At 46.4% G+C, this 12,805-nt stretch overlaps 1 protein-coding gene across 8 annotated transcripts in view; it reads right to left on the reverse strand.

Moving 5' to 3' along the window:
- The window catches only part of PDE10A (phosphodiesterase 10A), a 684,633-nt gene that overhangs the window by 352,958 nt on the left and 318,870 nt on the right, over positions 1–12,805 (reverse strand). For 2 of the 8 annotated variants that reach the window (XM_035297762.3, XM_078370439.1), the window contains exon 1: positions 553–1,573. The exons of 5 other annotated variants lie outside the window; for them this stretch is intronic. In XM_035297762.3, the coding sequence (XP_035153653.2) occupies positions 553–1,432 (880 nt within the window). In that variant the 5' untranslated portion in view covers positions 1,433–1,573. Of the gene's footprint in view, positions 1–552; positions 1,574–3,182; positions 3,322–12,805 lie in introns of those variants that run through there. One more of the 8 variants, XM_078370448.1, reaches the window with a different exon arrangement.

Raw genomic sequence — 12,805 nt, forward strand, 5'->3', positions numbered from 1 at the left:
GAGGCCGGGCGCGCCCACTCCGAGTCCCGGAGAACGGCGGTGCCTTCACGGTTGGAAGCGCAGCGTTCCGAGGCCCCGGCCTCCCTCACCCCAGCTACAGGGACCGGGTGGGCTGGACCCCCAAGTGGAAGGAAGCGCGTCTGCTCCAGCCAAATGGCCACAGGCTCAAGAGGGAGGAACCTGGCTAAGTGGTCACAAAGTTGAGAGTATAAATACGCGCTGGAGGAGCGTGGTCAGAAACGGCACGAGGGGCAGGGAAGCAGGCGGCAGGTCCCGCTCGAAACGCCCAGCTCCCGCCGCCCTCCTGGGCCGCCCTTCCCCCGCGTGCACGCGGAGCCTGGGAAACCCCGGTGTCCCCGCACGGCCAAAGGCTCACGCGCTACGCCAGGGGCACTGGCTCCTGCCCCTCCAGAAAATCCCGCTGGGGGCTCCACGCCCGGACACCGGCACCCCACTCGCCACCCGCTCCCAACCCAGCCGCTCAAGCCCCCAGCCCGCCCCCAGGGACGAGGAGACGCCCCACCTCCGGGTAACGGGGAGCAGGCCACTTACTGGGGCTCAGGAAGCACTCGGTCAGCCTTCGGAAGCAGCTCGCATTATTAGAAGGTCCATCTTCCATGTCGGAGCCGAAAAGCAGCGCGGCCGCGGCGGCTAGGGCGAAGCCGGCGCCCAGGGGACGCCGCGGAGTTTGGCCGCCGCCGCCTGGGCCAGCGCCGGGGAAACCGGGGGAGCCCGCGCGGCTGGCGGCCGGGCCGAGGAGGAGCAGGGGCGGCGGCGGCCGGGGACCGGCGCGGGCTGGGAGCAGCAAGCCCTGGAGCGCAAGCGAGAGGAAGAGCCGCCGCCGCCCGCCGCCGCTGCCACCGCCGCCGCGGTGACTACTGCTGCTGGGGACGCTCAAGGGAGCTGCCTCTTGTCCTCCTCCTCCTCCTCCGCCAGCATCGCCGCCTCCTCCCGCCGCCGCCGCCGCCGCCGCCGCCGCCGCCGCCGCTGCGCCCTCCCTTCCTGGGAGACGCACGGGGAGGTGAAAGGCAGCTGAGGAGGGGAGAAAAGAGGGGGGCGGCGGGGGGGGCGGCGGCCAGAAGTAAAAGGAAGATGGAGAGGAGGAGGGGACCCGGGAGGAGAAGGCGAGCGCCAAGGGAGCGCGGGCCGCGACCCAGCCGCAGCCGCCGCCGCGCGCTGAGAGGGCGCCGGGGCCCCCCGCGGGGCTGGCGCGGCCTGCGGAGGAGTGGGGCGGGCGTGGGGGCGCGGCGCGCTCTGCCCGGCCGCGGCCAGGCCACTCGGGGGCCGGGCCCGAGCCCGCCGCGCTCCCCCCGCCGGCCGCTCTGCGCCTGGGTTCCGGGCGGAGTTTGCCCGGGCCGCAGCCCGGCTGGTCCCCGGCCGTTGGCGGGGAACCCTGGGGGCGGGGAGCGAGACGTTCCTCCGGGCTGGCCATGGTTCCTCCCCGGGCCGCGGAGAGGGCAGGCCGCTAGCTCGCGGGCGGGCGGGGCGCAGCGGGCCGGGGCTTGGTGGGCTCCGCCCCCGCAGGACCTGCCCACCGCCACCGGCCGCCCGAGCCGCAGCCTGGTCCTTCTCTCCGGTCGTCTGGATTCTCCCAGTCCAGTCTTCACATTGTGCTCGGCTTGGGCTGCGGAAGGAGCCGGGGCCGGGGGCCAGGCCCAGGCGACGGCTCCCGGCTATCCGCAGGCGCGCACAATCGGCGCCCTCCGGAGCCGGAGCGAGGGGCGGCGGAGACCCTCCCTGCAAGCGAGGCGTGGCGTGGTCTGTGAGCGCTCGGGCTGCTGAGCCTCGGCGGCGGCCGGAAACCAACGGAGAAAAGCGCCGCAGTGCCGCTGCCCGTGGAGGCGGTGGAGGCGGCGGCGGCAGAAGACGCCCACTGGCGGAGCAGGCGCTCCCCACGCCGCCGCCTCCCGCGCCCACGTAGCGCACCCCGCGGGACTCGGCCCCTGCGCCAGGCTCCGGCACCCGCGTGGCCCTCGGCGCGCCGCCTGCATCCCGGACCCGAGAGGACGGGCAGAGCAACCGCTGAGTCTCCTCCTGACCCAGTCACATCTGGGTCCAGTGTTCGGGATTCTAAATCCTGAGTCCCGCAGCGGCTCCAGCTGTGCGCTGCTGGGCGAGCCACGTTGGCCTGCCGGTTGCCCCAGCCAGTTAATGCTCCTGGTGGCCGGCCAGCAGCTCCAGCCCTGCTGTGCTCAGTCGGAGCTCCCGAGGGAGAGTTCCAACTAGGACCTTTGGTCGGAGTTTACATGAACTCCCATAAACTAGGGTTTGAAATACGGTTCCTCCCCAGGACTCTCTCTCGGATAGTCACTTTAAAACGAACTTCGTCTGCACAAGTCCAGTTTGCACTAGCTGGGGTTAGAGAACGGAAAGAGCAAACTGTGGCCAAAATGAGCAAGACCATGAGATCATTGACCCCAAACCCTGAGGCTGCCTTGCCATCTGCAGCTTTCTTGGACACCCCCACCCGATGGTCACGAATCCAAGCAGTTGCCACTGAAGGGAAATGAGCTGCCCAATGGGCGCTCAGAACTAGGAGTTGCCAGAAGTTTGGGGAGGTTGGAGCACAAGGGCGCACAGATGCGCAGGTGTCCGCGTTCTGGCAGGCACGCGGGGTGGGGCCACCACTGCGCGCTGGGTCGGAGGAGAGGCGGTGGGTTTGCTGTCCCACGGTGGCACGGGCTGTCCTGACTCCCAGGACGAGGTTATTCTCCCCGGAGGGGAGCACACGCGGCAAAGCCCAGCTTTCACGAAGGACAAAGCGGTCACCCAAGCGCGAGGCATATGCTATGGTGCAGCAACTGGGCTGGCCCAGGGCCCTGGGCTCCCGCTCTGCACTGGGTCCTGGGGCCGTTTCTCGCTTTACACGTTTTCTTCTCTCTATCCAGTTTCACATGTATTTTTATTCTGAAGCGCGCTCCAGATTCCTCACTAGTCAATTCTTTGCCCGACTCCCATCCCAACTCCCCACAGTGGAAAATAACACTTTTGTATTTGCACAAGCTGAGCAGTTGGCATGCGAGGGACATGCTGGGGCTCCCCTCCCCAAGTAAAGTCCACAGAAGTCTCCGCAATTCCCGGACAGATCCTGAGTGTCGCGTGTAACAGGCATCAGCCTTGGCACTCACTGGGTCAGAATCCCTGCATTCGTAGAAGAAGAAAATGATTGTGATGACTCTTACCTTAGGGGCGCTGCCCTTGTTTTTGAATTTTTTTCGGCAAAGAAAAAAGCAGAATGATTGAGCCAGCCTGCCGACAGCCTCCCAGCTTGACGCTTCTCCGGCCGCGCAGATTCCACTCCGCTTACTGTGCTGCGAGTCTGGAGTTTGAACCGACGCGCCTGGACCAGGCAGGAAGGCTCTGGGGGCTGCCCGGACATTTAGGAAAGACACGTTCCTCCTTAAGTGTTTATTGTTCCTTCCTTTACACGCAAAAGTGTTTCTCCTTGTCATTTAAGTTTCCTTATTTGCATTTTGAAGTTATTAAAGCGATTTTTTTCAGTTCCAAGAAAATATACATTTAACTTGTCTATTACCCCCCTTGCGGGCGCAGGAGACAGGGTAGGGAACACCAAATATTTGTCCCGGGAGTCCTTGTTAAATCCGGAGGCAACCTTTACAATTCTCATTCACCCTTTCCCACAATCAACCTCCTGTTTACCTTTCGTACTTCTTTTCTCCAAGTGCTTGCTGGAAGGGACGTTTTCCTGGACAAATTAAAATCACAAAACATGACAACGGGAAAGGAACAAGTTGAGGAGGGGTTTACTGATTAGCTGTGAAATGTGGATACATGGTCTCCCTCCTTCATACTGGTGTCCGCGTTTGTAAGTCTCAGAGGCATTCAGCCACTTTCTTATCTTCAAGAACTTTGCTTAGTTGAAGACTTTAATGACAAAGGCGCAGACACGCAGGCTCCGTCACTCACCTGTGCTCAGGTGCTGCGGCACCCGCCGGAGAACGCGCTGCTTGCGGATTCCTTTCCTTCTCTTTGAGTTTCTTTACTAATACATCAGAAAGAGGAGAAGGCTGTGACACTACTTTTTTGTTACTCCAAACCTTTTGTGAATAAACGCACCGGCCCATAATTGAGGGAACACTGTATTCTGAGAGTTCCCATAAAGGCTGCAATATAGTTACATGGCACAGTGTTATTAGACTACAGGGCAATTTAAGCATACTGTCATTATCAGGAGTAGAGGAAGAGCGATGGCCGGCAGAAATTCACAAGGTTGCAGTGCTATCGGTAAAATAAACAAGTTTCTATACTTTCAGCTGAGGAAATACCAAGCACAGAGTTTGCAAATGTTGCAAAGAAAAAAAAAAAAAACTTATGTAAAATAATATTAAGAAGGTAGTTAACACCAGTAATGGTGCCAAAATAATGATGACCATTACTACTAGTTCAACATTTAAAAATAATATAAAACATTTGTCTCTGCTTTTTAACAAGGAAGATGATCAAGGGTTTTGTATTGCTAATGCAACTTTAAATTAGTGGACCTATACAACCATAACTATATGTAAATTCTCCAGACACTCTTCTACGTGTTGTTCTTTTTAAATCAAGTTAATTCTATATTACTTTTAGTATCTATGCCTGACGTTTATTTATAGAGGAAATAATACCTGCCTGATTGTCACTTAATTTGGATTTTATGTTCTTAAAAACGTGAGTCTAGGTAGAGCCTAAGACATTTTTAAATGGGGATTTTCCCCAAAAAGTATGAAATTTCTTCATGATAATTTAATCATGCATCCATTTTTAATAACATAAGTTAGGCTTGTAACTAACATGGTTAATTTTATGAACTTTTTAGTAAACATGCAGTTCTGTGTCTTAACTGATTTTACTTACAACCGTGGATATTAGTGCTCACTGTTGTAAATTTCACATCATTGATTCTTGAAAAATGTCTTTCCTTTTTAAATGATAATAACCTTTCTTTATGAACATATAAAAGCAAAGAAAACAAAATGTTAAACTCATCAACTTATACAGATGTCTACCAAAATGCATGTTCTCTTTACCGTGATTTTAACTTTTCTAGCATTTAAAAGGCACAGCAAAATAAATCATAAGCAAGTGTCTGTTCAAGTCCAATAAAATCACGTGGGTTTTACCTGTCAGACTGTTTCCATTTAATAGCTAGTAAATCAGGGTAAATATCATTCAGGTGTGATTGTCATAACACACAAACTATCTCCATGTTAATGGGATACTTTGTTTCCTACCTGGTGTCATTAAAATGGAGTTCGCTTCCAGGCATTCACTCACATCCTCCCGACCTCCTACCCCACAATCCCTCACTACTTGATTTTAGTTTGTATTTCCAGGAAGTTTCCTTCAACTTTTCTTGTTCCTAATTCATCATAGCTTTGCTGTCTAGACTCCTGGAACTTATGTATTTTATCTGCACATATCAACATATTGGGTTAAGTATCTTGTTAAGAAAGTTAATGCACATGTAATTTCCATTGACAGTTCCATTTTAAACAGCCTGGCCTCTCCTACTGTTCATACCTTTAATGAAGACCAGCACACAACAGGCACTCAATAATTGCTGTCACCTGAACGCCAGCTGATTACAAATTTCCACAACTACTGATGTTAGCACGTTTGTTCAGACCTTATGGCGTTGCTATAGTGAAACCTGAAATCAAAGGCCATTATAATTCTAGTTTAAGAAATATTATTAAAGTCAGTACTTTACGGGGGACAACCTTGAAAACAGACCAAGGGATAAAAACAACTCCTTTAGCTCCCATTAATATTCCTAGATCTTCAGTTTCCGTTAAATTGTTTTTTTAATGTTTTATTTCTATATGTTTTTGGGGAACAGGTGGTATTTTTTTGCATGGGTAAGTTCTATAGTGGGGACTTACGAGACTTTGGTACACCCATCACTCAAGCAGTGTACACAGAACCTGATTTGTAGTCTTTATCCCTCACTCCCTGATTGTTTTTATTATTTCAAACTAATTAACAGTAAAACAAATTGCAATTGTATTATCACTTTATGTTATAAAGCAGTAAAAAGCAGTATAGGTTACATTATTATTTATTTAATAAACATCAGAATAGTTATTTTTTTAATTATAATTAGTTTCTAACTTTCAATTTTTAATTAAAATTAGTTTCTAATTAGAATATTTTGATATGCAAATGGTTAAAATATTAATATTTTAATATTTGAATTTATTCTTAATCCAGTCTGAGAAAGGGGTTATGTGTGTTTCTTTTTTTCTTTTTAAAAAAGTTTCTTTTCAATGAGAGAAACATGTGTTTCTTGATTAATGTAAGATCCAAGTGGAGATTTTCACTAATCAAAAGAAAGACATTGATTATCTCCTGAAAACAAGCTCTGTATAATGGCTGTGAGTGTCTGGCTATGAAGATTCTGGTGTTAAAAAGGTATTGCTAAGGTTATATAATCTATACTAAGTTCTTGTGATAACCATGAGAATATTAACTCTCTTATGTAACACTGAGGTGTTATGACACAGAAGTAGATTTCAAAGATGTTGCCATTAAAAAATATCAAGTCACCGTAGAAATCCACTGGCATTTGTAGAGTGCTGAAAGAGTTTTCAGTTCTCAGAAACAGAAACAAGTTAGAACACAGCCATGAGTTCTGTTTAAATAACACTTTCACCAAATTTTTGCAAGTCAAATATATCAATTGTGCTTGAGACGGTGTTTTAAGAATTAAATAAAAGCAGTGTGAGAGAATTACATCTCAATAAGAATAATAAGCCTAAAAGAAACAAAATACTTATTTAAGAAAACTAAAGTCCAGTTGAAAGCAGTAGAGAGTGGACATAGAGGGACATTCTGGATAAAAAGGTTTGGCCAGGCAGGTGCAGTGGCTCATGCTTGTAATCCCAGCACTTTGGGAGGCTGAGGCAGGCAGATCACAAGGTTAGGAGTTTGATACCAGCCTGGGCAAATTGGTGAAACCCAGTCTCCACTAAAATACAAAAAATTAGCTGGGCATGGTGGCAGATGACTGTAATCTCAGCTACTCGGGAGGCTGAGGAAAGAGGATCACTTGAACCCAGGAGGAAGAGGTTGCAGTGAGCCGAGATTGCGCCACTGCACTCCAACATGGGTGACAGAGCAAGACTCTGTCTCCTTACCGAAAAAAGGAGGGCTGGCTGGGGGCTGAAATTATAAAAGATGGTATGCCCTGACTCCTATGGGGACTTTTCATACAAATGTGTACACAGGTCTTGTAAGGGTTGCCAAATCTAGCACTGAGTTTGTCTCACCATGGTACTACCTCAGTGCCCACACAAGCAATGTGATGTTTGAACTGTGTATTGTTCATATTGCTTGAAATAAGTAGTTCTTCATCCGTTACTCTGGAATCTTTTTCTTGAAAACATGTTAAATTTTGATAACCCAATGTTTATAATAGGTCTTGACATGTATACAAAGGGTTTGATGTCGTTACAGAAGGAAATATTGTTGTCTCTTCCAGATTTGTCTCAGGAGTAAGGATCAAAATGTCTCCAAAGAATCGGAGAACTGATTCCTTTCTCTTTACAAAGAGAGAGAGAGAGAGAGAGAGAGGAAGTAAGGAAGGGAGGGAGGAAGGGAGGGAAGGACGGAGGGGAAATGGAGGAAGGGACATAGGAAGGGAGGGAGGGAGAAAGCGAAAGGAAGAAAGGAAAAAGAAAAAAGAGAAAGAAGAGAAGAGAAAAAAAGGAAGGAAGGAACGAAAGGGGGAGGGAAAGGAAGAAAAAAGGAAGGAAAGAAAAAGGAAGAAAGGAAGCAAGGGAGAGAGAAGGAAAGAAATGAAAAGAAAGAAAGAAGGAAAGAAAGGAAGAAAGAGAAAGAAAGAAGAGGAAAAGAAAAGAATCCAAGGCATGGCCTGAGGTCCAAGTGAACACTATGAGTTTGTTCTAGTCTAGACTGGAATTGAACTGGCATTTTGGGGCACAAAGCTAGACAGGGTTCATTCACATGGGTGAATTGTTCTGATGTCAGTCCTTGACTTCCGCACAGGTTTTAAAGAGGAGAAAGCAATGCTTTGTCCCTGAGCTTCTCTTATTCAAGTGCAGAACAGAGAAAGGAGAGAGAAAGTTTGATGCAGTGATCAAGCCTCCTCAGCTGCTGAAGCATCAAGGACTGGGGCCGTAGGTTACAGAAGACTCCGACCTAGACTGAATCGTGCCCAGGAGTATCCTCAAGGACTGGGGCTGTAGGTTACAGAAGGCTCCGGCCTAGACTGAATTAGGCCTGGTTGCTGGCACAGAGCCTACCCGGCACTTGGAAGAGCAGCCAGTTGGGAGATGTAGGTAGAACTTTGTATATTAAATCTTTTGAAATGAACCCTTATGAGGAAAGTAATTCACAGAAGCCAAAAGATGAGCGACCTTGTTTTCTCAGCTGTGTTTCTATAGGACTGATTAGTGAGCCAGAGACGCCGGAGGTAACTCAGACTGGGAGCTGAAGGAAGGGGAGGTTTAGATGAGCAGCATATCTTCCATAATCCTGTGGCCATATGCATTTTATTTGGCTCAGAAATTGGGGTTTAATAATCTCGTGTTTATATCCTGTACTAATACTGCCATCATCAACAAGGCAAGGTCCGCAAGGGAGGATCTCCTCCTCTGCTCTGGAGCTCCTTGGCACCTGCACAGTTTTCCTGATGGTGGAAAATACATTTCAGTCACATTTGATAAGGGTTTTATTGTTTCCAAGTACAGGCTATGAGTACAGCATGTTAGCTAACCCGCGGAAGTCTCCTGAATTCAAATCATTATCCTTCACTTGATTCCAGGTATCCAACTAGACTACTGTGACTTACTGGAGGCATGAAATCTCACTTTTCTCCTCCCTCTGACACACCTGTTTCAACAGAGATTTCCATTAGAAGTTTCCAGAGATCTCTACCCAGGAGTATTGTGCTTGTCCTGTCCTGTACTTTCCTGATTTGAAACATCCATAATAAATCTCAATTTTACTTTCTACTTATTATATATAATTTATCTGCTGAGCCTAGACAACCTCAGGCTGAAAGACACCACTAAAGTCACGAGGCAAAATTCAGATTTAAAAAAGAATACACCAGGGCCAAGTGACATTAAAGTATTTGTTGGTTTTGCTTGCTATGTCATACTGATCATGTATGGACCCAACTGGGCCCAGCCTAGGTATGTGCACTAGTGGTTGAACTGGCCAGAAGGGGCACCTGGGAGGTTGCATGTGCAAGAAGTTGCACACCTGGCAGGGAGCCAGAAGAAATAATCCAGCCACACACTGATGGTTGTGGGCTCCTGGGGAAAGAAAGAGAGAAAGCTTCCTCCTGGGTAAATGATTTGCACATTCCCTGTCGATTTGGTATAACCCTTCCTTCCCATAACCACTGAGAGCTGCTTTCTGGTTCTTATGTGAGCATCTTGATGCAAGGACCTAGCTTGTTTTATTGCAGGCAGACTGACATAGCCCTAATCCTCCTCTTAACGAGAGTCACAAAGAAATGCATTTGAGCAAAATACAGGAAATAGAGGGTGGCTTTCAGGCAATTATATCATAGTTACCATTGAGCTGCTGCTGCTTTTTTCCATCTTTAACATAAAGGCCTTCCCACAGGTACACTGAGAAACATAATGGAACATCATTAACTTGGATTCAACCCGTTTGAGCCTAAAAGTTTAGGCAAGATTTACACGTGCATGCTAAACAATTTTCTTGTTGGATTAAAACCACAGAATTGAACAACTAAAACCAAGCTAAAAATTGCCGTAATTTTAATCTGATAATCTTATGTAATTGACAAACAAATCATAATATAATCACCTTAATTTAAATATGAATACTTCCTATAAATGCTTTTTCCTTGCTTCTGGAGTCACCCAGAAGCAGTGGCATTGTTTATGAGGAAATTGGTCTAGTTAGCTTGAGTCACCCAGAAGCAGTGGCATTGTTTACGGGGAAATTGGTCTAGTTAGGAGTGGTAAAGAGGGTTTAAGGTTCCTGGGATCTTAAAATATCCCAACCTATTAGCATTATACATACTTTCAGTAAAGAATGAAATCGGTATAAAGGCATTCAAACAAATTTAGAACTTAAGTGGAAAAAGAAGCCCTTAGATGAGTGACCAGGGTAGAGTCTCACAGTGTGCAGGAAGTGCTGACCATATTATCTTACAGCTGCAAGGCATCCCTATTCATCACATTTCACTCCCTTCTCTCTAATTTTTAAAGTCTGACAAATGACACTTTATAAGTCTACAGCCTAGGGTTATCTGACCCATCTTTCCGATCAGACTGTACTGATGAAGAGACTGATGTCTTAGGTTTTCAAAATATCAATGTTGAAAATAATATAGTTTGTAATAAACTATATTACAACCTGTATCAGGATTGGCATCCACCCAGGAAGAGGGAGCGAGCTGCTTGTGCTGCCGCCTTCCTGTTGGCTGCTGGGTATATCTCTCCACGACTGTGTCCAGCACGACTGCATTCCAAGGACCCAATTAATTTGCTTCCATCACTACTCTTAGAAGCCCTTAGAGGAAGCTGTAACAGCTAGGATTTAGGCTCGTTTTATAGATTTCATACACATGAATTATAAAACTGATGAAAAGCAGCTGTAAACAAAGTAGGGCTTTTGATATCACACACGTAAATATACACACATAGTGTGCTTTATATCATATACGTGTGTGTATACATATATATAGTGTGTGTGTGTGTGTGTGTGTGCGTGCATGCTTATTCTCTAAGGCAGGATGTTTACATTCAGTATTCACAGATTTCTGTGTTTATTAAAATGAGATCATTTTACAGGTCATTAGTTAAATGCTCTCCCCAACTAAAAGCAAGTTTACACATTAAATATCTTTATTTTGTAGTGGAGTTAGTAATATATGCCATGAAAATCTATCCCATCTGTTTTTGGTCAAACTATATTACTTCAGTAACTGTAAAATACTGGTGAAGTCTGATCTCATGTTTTTGAAATCTGATTTAAGTAAATCTCATATAAACAAGTTTTCAGAAGAGAGATCAATACCAGGAGGTAAATCTGTGACTTGCTAAGATACTCCCATAAACACTGAAGATTGTTCCTTTATTTAGAACTTGATTTCATTGATAGTAAAGATTTCCACAGTTTATCAGAAACTCATTAATCACATAAAGGCATGCATTTCTCGTATATGTCTTATTGGTCAATGGTATCAGGCAATCTCTCTAAGTTTAACCAAAACCTTTCAAAATACAGATGCTCCTCAATTTAGAACAGACCTATCCTAAGCTGAAAATATCCTAAGTCGAAATGCACTTAGTATAGCTGACCTAACAAGTATCAGGGCTTAGCCTAGCCTGCCTTAAACGTGCTCATGTGCTCAGTAACTACAGTCGGGCAAAACCACAAAGCCTATTTTATAATAAAGTGTTCAATATCTCATGTCACTTATTGAATACCATCCTGAAAGTGAAAAACAATGGTTGGATGGTAATATGGTTTGGCTGTGTCCCCACCCAGATCTCATCTTGAATGATAGCTCCCATAATTCTCTTGCGTTGTGGGAGAAGCCAGTGGGAGATAATTGAATCATGGAGGCCATTTCCCCCATACTGTTCTCATGGTAGTGACTAAGTCTCATGAGCTCTATTGGTTTGATAAGGGGCAACCTCTTTGGTTGGCTCTCACACTTCTCTTGTCTGCCACCATGTGAGACATGCCTTTTACCTTCTGCCATAATTGTGAGGCCTCCCCAGCCACATGGAGAGCCATGAGTCCATTAAACCTCTTTCTTTTGTAATTTGTCCAGTCTCAGGTACATCTTTATCAGCAGCGTGAAAACAGATTAATACAGATAGATACTCAAAGAATGGTTTCTACTGAATGCCTATCATTTTCACACCATCACAAACTCAAAAAACCTCCAAGCTGAACCACCGTAAGTTAGGAACAATCTGTAATCCATCAGTTCATTGTGGTTGACTGCAGTGGCCAGTCCTTATTGGTTGTAAGTTAATACTCCCCTCCACATCTTTGCTGTGAATTAAATAAGGTAACGCTGGGCCCACAGCACTCCTATCAGTTCAACCTAACTAATCACTTAAATCTCAGACCTGTCACGTCTAGGTGAACTGACCCAGAAAGCAGTCGCTAAGCATAGTATAACTGAAGAAAATAAAATTAGTGAACATTTTCAACTTTTCAACAGATAAACTAGATTGAAGAAGGAGAAAGGGATGTGCCCCTTAGAACTAGATATACTACAGATTCCCGTGAATGATTAACCCCTCCAGCGCCCGCGTAGGATTCGATTTACAAAAGCCACATGGTATTCAGGATACAGGCTCTTCCAGGAGTCTGTAGCAAAACCACACAAGATTTTCATTGTTTTCCTTCATGTCACAGCAGATTTGGATGTATCAGACTGTCGTAGCTTCTCTATCGGATCTGGAAAGGCAAAGGTTAGCACCCAGGTTTCCAGGACAGAGCCTGAGCCGCTGCCACCTGCACCTGGGCACGGTGATCCCCAGGCCTTCCTGCAGCTCTGTAATTCAGGCCTCTTCAGCCGCTTCTGGTTTCAGAATATCAGTATTTATTTGTACTTTCTCTTATTTTTCATGTTATGTTTAGCCATATATTCTCTCTTCACACTTTCATGTTTGTTTTTAAATTTTTATTGTGTGTATTCAGTTCCCTTATTTCAGTCTTTCTTCTTTAGTGATGAAGACACTTCTGCCAATACATATTTCTTCCCTGAGTTGAGTTTTTGGGGATTCCAAAGATTTTAAAATAAAATATTCCTTTTTCATTTGTTTCTAGATGGTTT

Source organism: Callithrix jacchus, chromosome 4 (genome assembly GCF_049354715.1).
Source record: "Callithrix jacchus isolate 240 chromosome 4, calJac240_pri, whole genome shotgun sequence".
Taxonomy (NCBI): domain Eukaryota; kingdom Metazoa; phylum Chordata; class Mammalia; order Primates; family Cebidae; genus Callithrix; species Callithrix jacchus.